Below are 17928 nucleotides of genomic sequence, written 5' to 3' on the forward strand. Positions count from 1 at the left end.
TTACAAGAAAATAAGAAGTAAAATAAATTTATGAAAAGCTGTAACTAACAATGACTGACAACCAACCAAGGTGCAAAAAAAAACAAATGATGCAAATAGTAACAAAAGTAAAAGTAATACTGAGAATATGAGTCATAGAATCCTTGAATGTGAGTCTCTAGGTTATAGACTCAGTTCATCACTGAGGTGAGTGAAGTTATCCACACTGGTTCGGGAGCCTGATGTTGATAACTGTTTCTGAATGTGGTGGTGTGGGACATGAGACTGGTACCTCCTGCCAGATGATAGTAGCAAGAAGAGAGCATGGCCTGGATGATGGAACACTCCAAGACTTGATTGAAACCAAAGATCACATGCATGATCATTAGACTCTACCACGATCTTGCTTTCCAAGTTGGAGTGACTGACTGGCTGTCAAATCTCTTCCAGGCTATTGTAGTGTCTGATGATCATGTGTATGATCTCTCATTTTAATCACATCTTGGAGTGTTCCATTAGTGATTGAGTCAGGGGCTAGATAAACTTCTTTAATATATTTTTTCTTCTTTTGAATTTCATATACGATGCTGAGGTACATCCTAGGCTGCACAGGGACACATCATCAGTGATGTATGCTGGGATCATTGGGTCTTTTGGGTCTTTCAACATCAGACACTCTCGTCCAGGTGACACAGCCAGAGTTGATCAGGCCCTGGCTTATGTCCCAGCAGCTTTGGTCCACAGGTTGCACCTCTTGATCCATAGTTATCTGGAAGGTCACTCAGCAGTCTCTGTGACAATCTTGCAGTCCCTGTAATGCCAAGGAGAGAGTAGGTTCTACAGGGTGAGCAGCCAGCAAATCCTCTACATCCCACCTCTATAGACTCACACCATGCCCTCCTCTCCTGTCTCTGGCACTCCTCTACTAGCTCCTGGTGTTTGGCTTTCTTACACTCAAACACCTCCTCAATCCGGTCTTCTTAAGGCACTGTCAGTTCTACCATGACCACCTGCTTTGAAGTTTCTGACAGAATGACCATGTCAGCCTTCAGCAATGATAATGCAATGAAGTCAGAGAACTGTAATTGGTTGCCAAGATCAACTTTTAGTTACCAGTCAGACATCGTGGTGAGCAAGCCTACTGGTGATCTGGGCTGAAGCTTTGGCTGGTCTCCAGCTTTGACAAAGGCTATGGGCTTTCTGGGTTCGTGGGAGTGCTTATGGTCTTATGGTCGTACTGTTGTTAATGGCTGAGGAGATACTTTCTGCCATTGCCTTCAGCACCTGGTCATGGCGCCAGGAGTAGCGGCCTTCTCCCAGGGCTTTTGGGCAGCTGCTGAGAATGTGTTCCGGGTTCCCTCTGCCAGGGCAGAGAGGACATGAAGGTGCTTCACCACATTGAGGTAGTACAAAGGAAAAAAAAGAATGTAATGGTTTAGTTATCGAGAAACTGCTGTGCAGGCGGACAGGTGCAATGACGAGATAGATTGAGAGATCAAGAGTTCATCTTTATTGTAAAAGATGTTCATTTAAGAGTCTTATAAGAGCGGAATAGAAGCTGTCTTTGAGCCATTTTTTATACTTTCTAGAAAATCCTGTGTCATTCAACTACAAAGCAATACACACCATTTTTGGAAAAGTGTATTAGTGGGTTGAACAGATTATACAAATTGAATCTTGTAATATGTAATGGAGTGCTGATTAACTGTTGAATGAACATTTGAAACTAAAATAGCACTGTAGAAAATCTGCTTAAAAACTGGTGTTATTGCTTCACAGTTTAAGGATTTTATGCTTACCTTTATTTGACCAGGTCTCACTACATGTGACTTTTATTGTGTTTAATATAAGTAAGACAATTGTAGGATTCAATTCAGTGCTACAGCACTGGCTGTAGGGTCAAATGCACAGAGAGCTAGAAAAGATTAAGAAACAAAATTTCAAAGGAATTTAATTCCATAATATAACAGTGCCACCTCTAGAGAATACAAAATTAGGAGGGTTGTGCAAATATATGTGTGACTAAAAAAAAACCAACAGGAGTGAGGATTTTATATTTCTGGGGCATTGGATCTGCATCTAGTAGATTTGACCCCTACATTCCAGAAGGGTTGCAACTCGGCAGGGCTGGGAACAAGATATTTGAAGACAAATATGCTTCTGTCTTTGGGGAGAGTTTAAAATAGCTTGGCAAGGATGAGGACTGAACGTCAGTTTTAGAAGTGAGAGAAGCGAAACTGAATGAGGATAATGGTGGTTTAGTAAACAAGTCTGAGAAATTAGTTTGGAAAGCAAAGAAAATAAAAGCTGTGAAAAAAAGAAATAAAGATATATGACAGTGCTTAGTTTTGTTTACTAGAGTGCAAAGAGCCATGAAAATAGATGCAGTGAACTGAGGGCATTAACAGACTTGTGGGAGTAAGATTTAACAAGTGTAATGCAATCCCATCTTTTAACCATGTCTCAGTACATTACAATCACATAGGACTGTGATAATGTAATATTTGTTTAGGAAACAATTACAGCTATGAGAATTGATATCATGTCAGTAAGATTAAGAATTGAAATTCAGAAATGGAGAACACACTTTGCTTGGTGTAAACAGTCAGTGGGAAATAGAGAGCAAATTTGCAAACAGATTCCTGAGAAATGCAAAAATATCAAGGCAGTAATAGTACAAAATTTCAGCTACATTAACTGGTATAGCAAAGATATAAAAGGTGTGGAATTTTTGAATATTTTAAATCAACATATAGCAAGCCAAACAGGAGAAGTGGAGTGCTGCCATATTTAAGTTTGCCAACGATGCCACAGTCATTGGCTGAACCAAGGGTGGTGGTGAATAAGATTATAGGAGGGAGACTGAAAATCTGGCTCAATGGTGCCACAACAACAACCTCTCATTCAATGTCAGCAAGACCAAGGAGATAAATCTTGACTTCAGGAGGCCTGGGCTCAGCAAATAAGTGACATTACAAAGAAAGCATGGCAGCAGTTCTACTTTCTTAGAAATTCGTGAACATTCGGCATGTCATATAAAACTTTGACAAACTGAGATAGATGTGTAGTGTAGAGTATATTGACAGATTGCATCACAACCTGATATGGAAATACCAATACCCTTGTAAGGGTAAGTCAACAAAGTAGCAGGTACAGCCCAGTCCGTCACAGGTAAAGCCCTCCCCACCATTGAGCACATCTACACAGAGCATGTCTCAGGAAAGCAGTGTCCCTCATCAATGACCCCTACCATCCAGGCCATGCTCTCTTCTCACTGCAGACATCAAGAAGAAGGTACAAGAGCCTCAGGACCTGCACCACCAGGTTCGAGAACAGTAACTACCTCTCAGCCATTAGGCTCTTGAACTAGAGTGGATAACTGCACTCGCCCACCACTGAACTGGACTCACTTTCAAGGACTTTTCATCTCACGTTCTCAATATTTATCGCTTATTTATTTGTTTATTTATTTATTTGTCTGCTCAAACTGGTAAAACCTGAGGTACGGTTATGGCCAAGCACACTCACTTGTCTAATGCTAGGAACTTTCAGACTATTCTAGTGGCATTCAGTATTGTGGCTTTCTGAAGAGTTACATAAATATTGCTGTGCAGGCCCGATTCTTCAGTAACTTTGGTATGGTACCAGTTGTAGATATTACTTTTGGGACTATGTACTCTGTTCACGTTCATAGTTGTTGAATCTCCAATTTTAATTCAGCATATTTCTGTTGTTTTTCACTTACTGATTTCTGTGTGTTTGGAATGCTTAGATCTATTAAGTAGGTTGTTCTTGCTTGTTCATCCAGTAATGGTACATCCAGATGATTATTATGGATTCACTATCCACCCTGCGAGATTCCCTTGTCCACTCATCCCTCCCCACTCTGTTTAAAACGTTTTTGGATATACAGTATACTTGGTGAGCCTTAATCTGCAAGACTACAGATTGGAAACCATGAAGTAGGGGTAATCTAAGAAGCAATTTTCTTGACCTGAAGACACAATGAACTTCCTTCTATGCCATAAATTGCGATGAGGTCATGACCCTGGGTATTTTAGTAAATCAAGAAGCAGACAACATAAATATTGGTTGATTCTGAATTTAATTTTGATGTAGTCCTGTAAATTACTTCTCTGTGTATTTAATTAAGAAATTTTCATGTGTCCAGCAGCCATAAGCCTTTCTCAAAACTTAGTTGCTATATGCCATTGATGTTCCACATATCAATGACAGATATATGCTACAGACCCTGCTATGTGTTGTAGTTGGAGTTCACACAAACAATTACATCTTGTATAAACTTTAGAACAGAAAGTGATTTTGTAATGAGAACAATTTGCATCACAATAATTGGCTGGATTACAACCTGTGTTGTCAGACTCGCAAACAAACATGCAAAAATGATTTGTTAGCAAAACATTCAAAATGATTCAACAGCTTCTGTTAAATAAGATGGCACAATAGTCTGGATAATAGTTTCTAGTTGAGAATACCTCAGTAAATGCATTGGCTGAAGAAGGATCAAGCTCATTGATGCCATTCCCGTTCCCAACATAAATGGTTTATTCATGATTATTTGCAAGTAATTCAAGAAAACTACTAATATATCTGAACTCATATACTGCATTAATATTTTAAGGAAAATATTATTGGTCCAAGTGAAGAACTGTTTATGGGTTATTGGATCTGGTTTTATTAAAATGCGAAAATCAGAACCTTCATCGTTTAATAATATTTCAATAATTGTATATAATTGAATATCCTTGTTTAATGTGTCTTTCTTCTTGTAGGAAGAAGATCGTCATTTCACCTTGAGTGCCTGAAGAGACGGAGAAGTCAAGGCTTGGACATAACTTGCACACCACCACTCTCTCAAAAGACTGCACTACCACTTCACTTAATTCAGCATCAGGTATCAACAAGTCCTAAATGTTTACTGCAACTTCAATATCAAGTTTATACACCACCATTAAGATTAACAAAATCAAATTTCACAGATTCTAAAACTCAAGATAAAAATAGTAAATGCTCGAAATCCTCTGAAAACTAGATAGTGCTTTTGGAGAGTGAAACATACCTTTAATAAGAAGGATAATGAATTCATCAACCTGCAATACTGGCTTGGTTTCTCTCTCCACAGTTGATACTTGACCTGCTGAGTATTTTTGTCTTTCTCTGCTTTGTTGCAGATGAGAGTATTTTATCCTTTCATTTCTTGAGTGGGAAGAAAGGAATGGATTGTATTTACCACAAGTTATTGCTCACATAACAGTTCCTATTTCCTTGTTCCCACCAAATCAATAAAAGAAAATAATTTGTCTTTTACTAAATGGAATCAGGTCGCAGTTCAACAAAGTGCTTTTTTATATATTGGAGCACCAGAACTATAGATTATTTTGCATAGCTTAATTGCCCAAATTCTCCTGAGAGTTAAGAATGCTCAATTATTTTGTCAAACAAGTGCAAACTAAATCCAGTTGTTTTGCTTCATAATGTAAAGTCAGTCTTTGGAAATATTATACCATGAGATTTTAAAGAAGAATGTTAGAAAAATTAGAGGAAAGCAGCCTGAATTCAGAGATTTATATTCAAGCCAGTAGTTCAGCCTAAGAGTTAACAAAACATTGCTAAGGAAAGCAAGTGTACCTCTTACATGGTTGGAAAATGAAGATCATCCAGAACTAAGCAAAGCTTTGTTTATGGTCAGCAGGGAAGAGTCAGAACATGAAAAAAGCTTCCCACAAAGAATAACAGGATCTGTGGTGTAGATTTTCACTTTCTCAACCTGCAATGTCATACACATAAATCAATTTACAGTCAGTGAGGTTGTTGAGCATTAATTATATCCTATTATGCCATTAGAAGCTTAATTAATTCATTAAGTTGCGACATTTTCAAGTTTTCTTTACAGTCAGAGTAAATAAATTTCTAGTCAGTTTAGTGGTTTGTGCTGGTTATGATGGGGACAGTTAAAAATTATTGGAACACGGTGGTCTGACTTTCCAGATGCACTTTTTTTTATATTTCCCATCAATATAGAAGAAAGCCATTCAGCCCCTCTGGTGGAGATCAGCTTCATAGTCCCATTCCCTAATCAGTTCTCTTGTAGATGCCCATTAACACCCCGCCAGTTCTCCCTCCAGTCACTTGCACCAAGTCTATTTTGTAGTTGCCAATTAACCAATTAAAATGAAGCACCCAAGGAAATCCATGCATTTTCAGGGAGAAAGTGCAAACTCCACTATCTGGCATTATTTTTTGTTTAGATCTGCAATGTAGTCAGTTCAACCATGGGTACTAGCCTCCATAATATCCAAGACATCTTCAAGGAGTCGTGCCTCAGGAAAGCAGCTTCCTTCATCAAGGACCCCAGGACATGCCCTCTTTTCAGTGTTACCATCAGAAAAGAGGTACAGAAACCTGAAGGCACAGACTCAGCGATTCAGGAACAGTTCTGCCATCCAATTCCTAAATGAATATTGAAACACTACCTCACTATTTTTTAAATTTCTGTTTTTACACTACTTATCTTAATTTAACAATTTAATATACATATATATACTTACTGTAATTCTGTTTTTTTTCTATATTTAGCATGTATTGCATTGTACTGCTGCTGTAAAGTTAACAAATTTCATGATATATGCCAGTGATACTAAACCTGATTCTGATTCTGTAAAGAAATGTTGAAGTCCTGTCATTAGAGTCCAACAGAATTACACATTCTATGAATGTAAACGATGTAAACAGCAGCTCTTATTTGGCACAACTATTTTCCTCCTGCTGTATCTGCACTTACACATTTTTTTTTCATCTGACAGGCATTGGCAGTGGCAGGTCTAAACCCATTGGTAAGAAGAAGCCATTCTCCAACTCAGTTTGCCAGACTCTGTGCAACGCCTCCAGCAACTCCATGCAGCACACGGAGATTAAGACAGCATATTCCAGCGTTATTTGTAGATGGCATTGAATCGTATGAGAAACTAAACAGCAGCCTTCCATCTGTAAACTGTAGTTCCTGGTGCTCTGACAACACAAATGGAAGTGTCAGAAAGGCCAGGCCAGTCTCTCTGACTGTACCCTCTCCCTTCAGGGAAAAGGGGCCTGACTGTCATGGCAGTGCTAGTAGTTTAGTAGAGGCGGTAAGTTTGCAGTTAGCATTGAATATTTATCCTTGTTGCTCTGTTAGCAAATGAGGTGCTCATATAGAAGTTCTGCAACACAAAATCTTTTGCATAGTACAAAGCTTTTGTGTGTAATATAAATTGATTTGATCTAAATCTCAGTCTCTAAATAGGATCGGGTCTGGTGCAAACATGCAACACAATAGTAATTATTTGACCTGGTGGCTCTGTGCAAAAGAGTAACACCCACATCCTGGCATCAGTAATCTGCATTTTGTTCACAGTAAGGCTCAGAAATGTTATAGGTGAAAATTTAATGGTGACTGAAGACCCATTTCAGCATTTATTTCAAACTGATTTAATGCACTGTCAGGGAGCCTGACACATCACTCATCTTCCTCAAGGTCTGCCTCGATGTATTCTCCTCGATTTTCACTCCAAACTTCCACCTTGCCCAGTAATATCCATGCACAAATTCAGCATCCAACCCTCTGCCCCCATTCTGATTTGATTGGATGCACACCAGCAACATCCCTACCCCACCTCTCCCAACTGCCCCAATATCCTTTTCCCCTATCTGCTGTCTGGCATCATGTATCCAAGCCCAGTGATGCTCCTTCCCCTGATTGTACTTCAGTACTTGTAGATTTCCCCACGATGCTGGCTTCTCCCTTAATGCTGACCTTCCTTCAGTTCTCTGTTTGCTTTCATTAGCTGTAGAATATACAGTGGAAGAGTTTTTGTTTATGATTGTAGCTGTGGAGTATGCTCCATGACATATTAACACCTTGAGACCCAAGCGTCAGAATTTGATGATTGGGGCTGTTGGGAGTGCCATGCACAAAGCTACGAGAACATCCCTCTAACACCCAATCCATGTGAAACCATTGTAACACATGTTTTTAGGCAAGGAACAATTCTAAACCCATTTCATTTTGAGTATGATTATTCTGATGCAGATAACGTTATTAGTACACAATATCTGTGTTCACCCACTGTCAAACATTCAACTGCTCATTAATAGAATGCATCCATGAAGAACACAACTCTTCCATTATTGCTGAGTATGTTCTTGTCTCCACAGTGAAATTTAAAGACATAGAGATAGCAGGAGCAGGCTATATGTCCCCCATGTCAGGTCTGTTCTTTACAGCAGAGTGGGAATAACCATTTTGGTCAATAACTCCTGGCCGCCAGAGTCAGTTGTCCCTTTGGCCTTTAGTATAACCAAAGAGCATTATGTATTGTCTGAATCAGGAATATGCATCCTAGAGTTTGCGTCTGAGGCCGGGGTGGGATAGATAGGGCCTGTGGCAGGGTGGAGGAAGGGGGTTGCGGTGATCCACTGTCACTGTTACAAGAGGAAGGCCTCAGAGCCTTGTGCTGTACTGCTGGGCCGTGCATCAAAACATTGGGCTGTGGTTGGGTTGGAGAGTGTGGTGATAGTGGGTGGAGAGATGGGAAGAGGGAATGAACCAAGAAGGAATGAATCAGGGGGCCATGTTTTAGGTATGTGTGGGGAGAGGGGATCACACCAGACATTAGACTAAGGATGAAGTTAGAGACAGCCTGTGGGGATGTGAGGAGAGAGATCAAAGGAACAAATGTGAAAGATTGAACTTCTGGGGATTTTCTTTCACACTGATAAAGGTGATATTTTGAGAAGTGATCTTTAAGGATATATATTGACAAAAGCTCAGGGCATGAAAATAGATAAATTTAATATTATTTTAAAATATAGGAATAGGATTAAGATTGATTGACATTTTTAGAACTGACACAAATCAGAATAGGAAATATAGTCCTTTGACCATGCTCTGCCATTTAATGTATTCTTGTACTTCAGGTCCACTTTGGCCCAATCCTCATGTCGTCTAATTCACTTCTTGCATAAAATTCTGTCACTCCCACCCTTAGTGAACTCATTGGCTGAGCATCCACAGCCTTCTAGAAAAGTCTGAAATTAGATCCCAGAAATCATTTGGATGCTGCAGTATGTGGAGTCCTTATGGATGGAAAAAGTCAAAATGGGTAAATGATATTAATAATTTGTAATTATCTTCCAAGTTTGTAAAGTGAAGGTCTCATTATATTAAGCAGAAATACTACTCACATCATAATGTTTCTTGACCTCAATATAATAAAAATAGTGGGTCAATTGAGAAGCACTAGTTTCTAATCTCAGAAATGTGCAAGGATAGGGCTGATTCACAGCAGATGTCAAGTTAGCTAAACATGAACTGGATAAAGTGGTTAACAAAATGATGTTCCTGTGACAAGAAAAAAACTTAAATTAAGTTGTACCTATGAATTTAAACCTCATTATCTTAAATCTGAATTCTAGCATTCTCGGCAAATACAACTAGTTTGTACACGTAAATCTGATATTTTACATTTTTTTCTGAGCGGTCATACAATTCCTGTGAAGAGCAATAGATTCTGCTTTGTTTCCTCCATCTGCACCCACAGGAAGATCTGCTTGAGATCCCCACTGGATTCTGAGATTCAGTCACTCTGTCTTGTGGGAGCTGAGTACTCGTACCTACTTCATAAAGGAAATCTGTATCATAATTTTTACATTTAAATGCATCAGAAAAAAAATAGACATGATTAAGCAAACATGATCTTGTCTGCGGAATAACTATTTTGTTTATCTCATCAAAAGGTTCTGATCTCGGAGGGGCTTGGTCGATATGCACGAGACCCAAAATTTGTTGAGGCAACAGCCCATGAAATTGCTGATGCCTGTGATATGACAATCGAGGAGATGGAAAATGCTGCAGACAACCTGCTCAATGGGAACACTAAGGCAAGCCCAAATGGCAATCTGTTACCCTTTGTAAACTGCAGGGAACACCAGCAACAGGATATTGTGCAAGTGTGCATGGAAGTGGAGCAGGACCATGGGAAAAATGAGGAGGAACTTACAGATGAGATGGCTTATGTAAGCACTCTGTAGTGACAGGAAATAGTTTTTATTATTTGCTTAAATCAGTTTGTTTCAGAAGTGCCTCACTGTTCTTGTGACCTGAAGTAACCAGAACAGCTGCTTTCTTCATTTGCTGTTGTAAATTGGGAGTAGAGCTGTTAAAGCTCTGAGGTTTTTTTAAAAAAAAATTAAAACTGTTATAAAAATCATGACTTCAGGTAGCAAAATGGCATTACTTTTGAACCTGCAGCAGAAACGCTACCCAACATCTCAAATTTGCTAAAAACATGTTAGGGTCATGGGAGTATAGGTAGGACCCTGAGGATCCTGGGTGTCCAAAGGAGTTGTTTGTATATCTGAATGGTTGGCCAAACATTATCCTGATTTTTTTTTGTTTAACAGATAGGAATGCTAAGAGGACACACACAAAATATATTTTGTGAAGAATTTGTCCCTTTTGCCACAGAATACCTCAGAAAGCAAAATCCCGTATACTCTGATTTTTTTTAAAAGCAATGGGTGGTCTGTTGGGAAGTGATGAATGAAGAAATGTATAGAATTAGTGAGTGACTTTAGCTATCCCTGATATAGCTTTTGATGATGGAGAACATGTTGGTGTGATAGCCTCTCTGAGAGTGCTTACAGTTTATCCCACTTTACTGCTCAGTCATGAACTGTTTGGTGTTCAGTTCAAATGTTCTTTTCCACTAAGATTGCATTCTGAATGCAGGGTCAATTCTTACTTTGATGTGGCTTATTTTGTGTTTTAGCAATCTTTGGCCAGCCACTTCCTACTTTTTCATTTATTGTGATTGATTTTTTTCTTCAATTCTTTGTTGTTTTGTAATTCACTGAGGAGTTCATTATTAAGTGGAATCACCCTGTGTTCCTATAGTTTGCATCCCCTAATGGAAAAAAAAATAACATTTTAGGGAATTGCACATTATTTAATATCGATAACTTTCAGTATCATGATTCCAAGTAAATACATACCATCTACCCATGGACTGCTCAAACCTTGCATGACATTTCAAATCAATTTTAATTTTAGTTAAACACTTAAACAGTTAACCCATGGCAGATTTTTTATTGAAGTGGTGATTAATCGGTCTGTTGTCAAAAACTCATCCCCTTGCACATCATCTTGTGGCACACAAGATATGCAAAAACAATGCAATAAAGTGTTACTGTAATCAAGACTATAAACATATTAACTTAAAAACATAGATTATATATGTATGAATGTGTGTATATATGCATCACACTGAATAGATATAACTATGAATTTATATATAAATATTATATTCACTGTGATGTTTCTTGTACCTGTTTTTGTTTAAAAACCTGTAATACTTGAATTCAGGTCAGTTGAAGTATTTGAAAAAAAGACAAAAAAAACAGTGCATTTTTAATGAATTTATTGAATACGCTGGTGTATATTTGATGCATGGAAACCACTCAAGTATTCAAGTCTGCCAAGCTATAGAATATATATGTATAAATATATATACTTATTTTAACTTCTAAAAGATTTCTAAATCTGAACCAAGTAAACATTTTTAATGGAAATTAAAAGTGTACATATTGTAGTTACTATGATATGGCAACTATACCTAGTTAACAAATACTGATTTTGCATATCTTGTGTTCATTTGTCGTTGTATTGATTGTTGCTTTTAGTTTTCACCCCATCTTGCAATCTCTCAGAACACATGAGAGTTTCTTCAAGGAAATGATTATTTATGCATTTAGTTTATTTTTGTTTCCTTTGACTCTTTCAAGTGGCAGTAACCTGTTCCTGTGCCTTTAATAAATTGGAATCTCAGCTTTATCTTTAAATTGTAAATTTCACATGTTTGTTTGGTTCCCAACAGTGAGCCTGTGTTTTCTAGAGTGGGGAAAAAAGCTTTTAGAATGCATCAAAAACAAAATATAAAGCCAAGTATAAAATCTGAGTATATTAATGCCACTTTGGTTAGCACGTCTTATTCAAAAATTCCTTTACTTCTCCCATTAAGGGTTTTTCACAAATGAAGAAAGATTTATTACTTTTCATATACGTACCTAAATTATGAGATAAATTAAATTGTATGTGTAGATCTATATTCAACCAGATGGTGTCATTGCATCCAACATGCACTGCAAGAAAATTAAGAAAAGGCTACCCTGTTTGAAAACAGAAACTGCAGTGTTCTGAATTGATGCCTTGCATCAGTTAAAATTATTTGCAAAGACCTTAGTCTTGAAATTGTCTAAACACAGTTCTAAAAAATATATTACTTAGCGACATGAATTTCTGAAAATATTAATCAAACAACCTTCATTTTGTATATTAAGTGTAAGAAATGAGAGGTGTGAAGGTTCTAGCATCATAAATATGAAATACATAATCAATCTGCTGCTAAAGGCATCATTAGGTATGCTAACCTAACCTAAGTTGCACATTATAATTATTAATTTAAAGTAGATTTTTATGTAATTTATAATCTGATCTTTCTCATGGTGAAAGCTATGGAGAATATCCTTTAAACTCAATGGCAGCATAATTGTGTGAGAACTGATTTTCAAATGCAAGTATTTTTCCTTAAAGATCTGTCTAATAGTCAAACTGATCTCCATGTACAGAGAAAACGCCATGCAACAAACACCTTATTTGACCTTGATATTTATTTTATGGTTTAGGTGAAAACAAATTACATCCAACACACCTAATCTGAATAGAAAATATTTTCCAATAACTCAAAAACTATACATCTTGCCTGTACAATACCTATAAAATATTTATAAGATATTAATAAAATATTCATTAATTTAATCTGTATTGTTTTGGTGATCATTTAATATATGTGAAATATTCAAAATGTAATTCACTCACTTTGAAACTTTCTTAAGGGTCTTCCATATGCAAGGTTGAAAGAAGGAATGTTTTTCCAAATTGCTAAGAAGTAATTACATTTATATTTTGCAAATCCCGTTTTGTTTTGCTGCTCCATTTGGATCTAAGTTCCGCAGCTTAGCCCATTTCATCAAATAATATTAATTGCCTACTTGAATTCTGCCTTAATTAAAACTGATTTCCACTTCAAAGTTCGAAGTAAATTTATTATCTAAGTACATATATGTCACCAAATACAATCTTCAGATTCATTTTCATGCAGGCATTCACAGTAGAACAAAGAAATACAATAGAATGAATGAAAAACTTCACTAAAAGACTGACGACCAGCCAGTGTGCAAAAGAAAACAGACTGTGCAAATACAGAGTAACTGAATAATAAAACTTTAAAAATAAATAAATATTACTGAGAATATCAGTCCTTGAAAGTTATTCCATAGGTTGTGGAATTAGTTCAGAGCTGAGGTGAGTAAGATTATCCATGCTGGTTCAGAAGCCTGATGAGTGAAAGGTAATAACTGATCCTGAACATGGTGGTGTGGGACCTAAGGCTCCTATACCTCCTACCTGATGGCAGAAGTGAAAGGAGAGCGTGCCCTGGATGGTGGAGAACCTTGATGATGGATACTGCTTTCTTGTGGCAGCACTCCTTGTAGATGTGCTCAGTGATGTGGAGGGATTTGCTTGTAATGGACTGAGCTATATCCAACATTTTTTGTAGGCTTCTCCGTTTTTGGGCCACGGTACAATCAGTCAGGGTGCTCTCCACTGTGCATCTCGAGAAGTTTGTCAAAATTTTAGGTAACATGCTGAATTTGTGCAAACTTCTAAGAAAGTAGAGGTGCTGCTGTGCCTTCTTTGTGATGGCTTTTACGTGCTGGGTCCAAGGACAGATCCTCTGATATGATCATGCCAAGGAATTTAGTTACTGACCCTCTCCACCTCCAATCCCCTAACGAGGGATGGCTCACGTACCTCTCATTTCTTCCTCCTGCAATCAATAATCAGTTCTTCGGTTTTGCTGACGTTGAATAAGAGGCTGTTGCTGTGATTCAGGCTGTTTTTACTAAGTGCTTTTTGATATGAACTGTGCAATTGTTATTGATAAACTAAATAACTGACAATGCATTTAATTCTTACATTTAATTTGATTGACACCGTCTTTGATTCAGCCCACAACAGTGGTCATAATACTTGAATATGGCATTGGAACTGTATTTAGCCACACACATAGCTACCAATCAAGTAGAGCAGGGAGTTAAGTACACAGCCTTGTAACATTAATATGTAACATTTTATATTTGTTAGTAAGTAAAGCTGTTTTTTCTTAATAGTACGTTTAGGGATTTAAAATATTTTGCAGCACACCTTCTTTTCATCTGCAGAGGTATATATAAAAATTAGAAGGTCCAATCATTTCTGCAAAGGAAGAAAGTGAAAGAGTTGTCCATAATTTCCATCATTCTGACATTAACTATAAACAATGATGCAGCCTGTTTTAGGAAGTGGTTCCAGTTGCTTTTTGATGCGAATGGTCTGATTGTTATTGAAAAGCAAAATATCTGACAATTCTTACATTTAAAAATTGAAGCTCCACAAACCTCGGCTTTTTCGGTTTTTTTTTTACTTGCACAGCTTCTTTTTTACACTGTTTGTCTATCAGTCTTTGTTTATAAATTGTTATTGAACACTGAGCAGTTCTTTCCTAATTAAGAATGGATTGTTCATGTAGCTTGTTACTTGGGATATGCAGAGAAAACTGATTGAAAACCTGATTATCACCAATGCAGATGAAAGCTCCTACAATTTGGCAGCATGCTATTATTTCTGTTGTACCATACATAAATACTGAGTACAGCAGTATTGTTGTACTCAAATCCCTGACATGCTGATTTAAATATAAGTTACATTAAAAAGTTAATTTATTCACCCTACATCCTTGATAAAGATCCACTATCTCTTCTCCAGGCACTAACTTTCTTTACCTAATTCTCATACTCTATCAGACCTCTTTCTCCCCTTCTCCCAAATCTCAGGACCTGGCTTCATTCCTGGGGAGCATTTCTTCCATTGCGAAAAAGTATATTTTCAAGGGTGTCTAACAGACTATAGTTTACAGGTAGCATCTGAACAATTGTAGCATCCCATTGTAATATGTATCTAACAGGCCCTTTTAAGTGCACTGTGATCTACAGGCCCTCCAGCTCTGGAAATTTTAAACAATTGCAGAACTCATTCTAAGAGAAAACATCAAAATGGCAAAAGACCTAGAACTGAAGTGGCGGCCCTAAAATCACTGCGCACATTGGTGTTTGAATATATTTTACATTAAAGAGTTTATTTCTTGGAGTTAGTTTTATCCATATTCGGCACTAAGCCCACTTGTTCAATAGGTCATTTAGAACTGTATGATCTTATGAAAGGTACTATTATCACCAATGCAGTATTGACAATTTAGATAAAGTAGTACTGACTATTTAGCTTATGGTGACAATTACACACTGCAATACATAAACCAGCTACTATAATCAGCTCTTACATAACATCTACAAAAAATATGAAAATGAAACTTCATAAAATCCAGTCTACAAACAAGACAAAATATCTCATTGCTTTAAACTAAACTATTCTAATCACCATTTAATGGTCAAAATTAAAAGATCAGCTGTCTAATTTGAATTCTGTCTTTCAATTTTGTCATATTTTGCTTAGGGTGATAATGATAGTATTGTAAAGTTGTGAAGGGTGAATTAAAAGCTTCAGTCACAAAGCATTACCTGTGGTTTGTTCAAATGTTAAGACCCTGTGCAGCATCAGTTCTGTATCTTAACATCCTCTGCAACCACCCTACCACCCACATCATCTTTTAACTTTTGGATTACTATTTCATATTAAGGTTAATAATAAGGTTTTGCATATTTAATTTTAGTACAATTATCTACTGTAAAATAAAGAGGTGCTTAGAATGTAGCCCTTTGATTCTAGGTGTACAATATTCATAGGATTTTTTTTGTATTGTGGTAAAGTTGTAATTTCTGTTGAAAACAAATGTTGCTTCCCACAGTGTGCAATATATAATATTTGATGGGGTTGGAATTCCTATGAGTGAAGCATATTTAATCAAATGCAAATCTAAGTTCTTATTGAGCTATGGCAAACTTCAGCATGGAACATGGCCTTGTAGTTAGCTTTATAAATTATTGATCTGATTATGTATTCTAGGATCTATGGAGCTGCCCAGACACAAAACAGGTGGACTTGGTATAATTTGGTTGTGTTTGGAGACCTCTCTCATAATTATAGGATGATATATTGGGGAGATTCATTGAGGAAAAGGACAACAGGGCAGGTTTGGTTACAGTATCATAATTTAGCTTTAAAAATTGCTTTGGAAACAATTTAATTTTGTGTGGAGAGAATGCAGTTAATTTGCTCTTTTGTATGGTCAAAGAAAAGTGGAAGAGGGAAAAATTTACAAAACAGCTGATCAGATAGATTGCATTACAGGGTTATGGTGAGACTATATTTAGGAATGATTATCGGACTGGAATTCTATACTTGTCAACTGCAAAAAGGGGCCAAGGATAAAAATAAAGAAAAATATGTAGCTCTTTCATTTGAAAAGTAGTGTCTTTGAAGCCCATATTTAAACATTTTTGTTCCTTTAATGCTCTCAGTTCTATGTGTCAGGCGTATATGGTAACTGACTAGTTGTGGGAAATAATTTCTGTCAGGGATTTGAGCAAATCCAGAATTATTTGAAATACCGTTTTTGCAAAAGCTATTGTTTTATTTAAGTTATTATTTAATGTTGCATGCAGAATACATGGTAAATTCCCTATCTTTTGTGTTCTTTCACCTTTTGAAACAGTTTCAAGTCACTCAATTCAACAATTTTGTACACTGTTTAAAAAGAAACAGAAACAAGTTAATTTGTAAATAATTAATGTACAGTTTGTTACTGTTACGTTATTCCGTCTATGGTGGACTACGCCGTCTTGCTCTCGCACGTAAAATTTAGAATGTATTGACCTAAAACAAGTTTTAAGTTCATCTTTGATTCAGACGATGTATATTCCTGTAATATTGCATTTTTATCTAAGGAATGATGTTATTAAATTGCAAATAAATTAAATTTCCTAACTGTGCCTTAGTTTATTCTTACGGAACCCCGCAGATAAACGCTAATATTCTAGCTGTTAAGAGTATAGACACTGATATGGTTGTGGAATAATTTTGAACTTTGCACCTTCAGACCCTGCATTCTGTTGAACAACTCACAGTGATCAGTTTTTCTGTGTGATTGATCCATGGAGTATGTTTGTTTAAATTTGACAAGTAAGCTATAGGTTCCATCAGGCTAAAATTTGTTGAACAAGGTCTGGTAATTCAGCTGGGACAAAAATTCCAAGACTTTATGCATCCACATTTTTCAGTTTAATGGAAGGATAATTTCAGGATGACAAAAGTAGAAGTGTTATTTCAACTCTGAATTCCCACAAGTAGATAATTAGATAAAGGAAGAGGTAATGCAGTCCTAATGAAGGGTCTCAGCCGAAACGATGACTGTTTACTGTTTTCCGTAGATGCTGCCTGGCTTGCTGAGTTCCTCCAGCATTTTGTGTGTATTACTTTGATTTCCAGCATCTGCAGATTTTCTCTTGTAGGTAATGGGGACTAAGTTGAATAGTAAGAGAAAATTATACATAGGTAATCTACCTGAGGTTTTGTATAGATTTTATGTCATATAGATTTTTTATTGATGATAAATGCAGTTTGCACTGACTGTGTTATTGATCACATTAGCATTTGTAGTGCAATTTTTTATCTAATGTATTTTAAGTCAACAAGCACTGACTGAAACTATACCTATAATTCTTAAAGGAGGTGTACTCAATAAATTAACAAATGGTGGAAGACACACCTGCATGTCAGACAAGTGCAGTGAATGGGTACCATGAATATTTAACCCAGCTTTGGATGTTGCAGTCAAAACA

The 17928-nt window shown here is 36.8% G+C and overlaps 1 protein-coding gene across 8 annotated transcripts in view; it reads left to right on the forward strand.

The window, feature by feature from the left end:
- cacna1c (calcium channel, voltage-dependent, L type, alpha 1C subunit) overlaps positions 1-10247 on the forward strand; it is a 737294-nt gene extending 727047 nt beyond the window's left edge. For all 8 annotated transcript variants that reach the window (XM_073059289.1, XM_073059283.1, XM_073059285.1 and 5 more), the window contains 3 exons: positions 4773-4894; positions 6804-7124; positions 9772-10247. In XM_073059289.1, the coding sequence (XP_072915390.1) occupies positions 4773-4894; positions 6804-7124; positions 9772-10065 (737 nt within the window). In that variant the 3' untranslated portion in view covers positions 10066-10247. The remainder of the gene's footprint in view (positions 1-4772; positions 4895-6803; positions 7125-9771) is intronic.
- Positions 10248-17928: the final 7681 nt, after the last annotated feature.

Source organism: Hemitrygon akajei, chromosome 10 (genome assembly GCF_048418815.1).
Source record: "Hemitrygon akajei chromosome 10, sHemAka1.3, whole genome shotgun sequence".
In the NCBI taxonomy this organism is placed as follows: Eukaryota; Metazoa; Chordata; class Chondrichthyes; order Myliobatiformes; family Dasyatidae; genus Hemitrygon; species Hemitrygon akajei.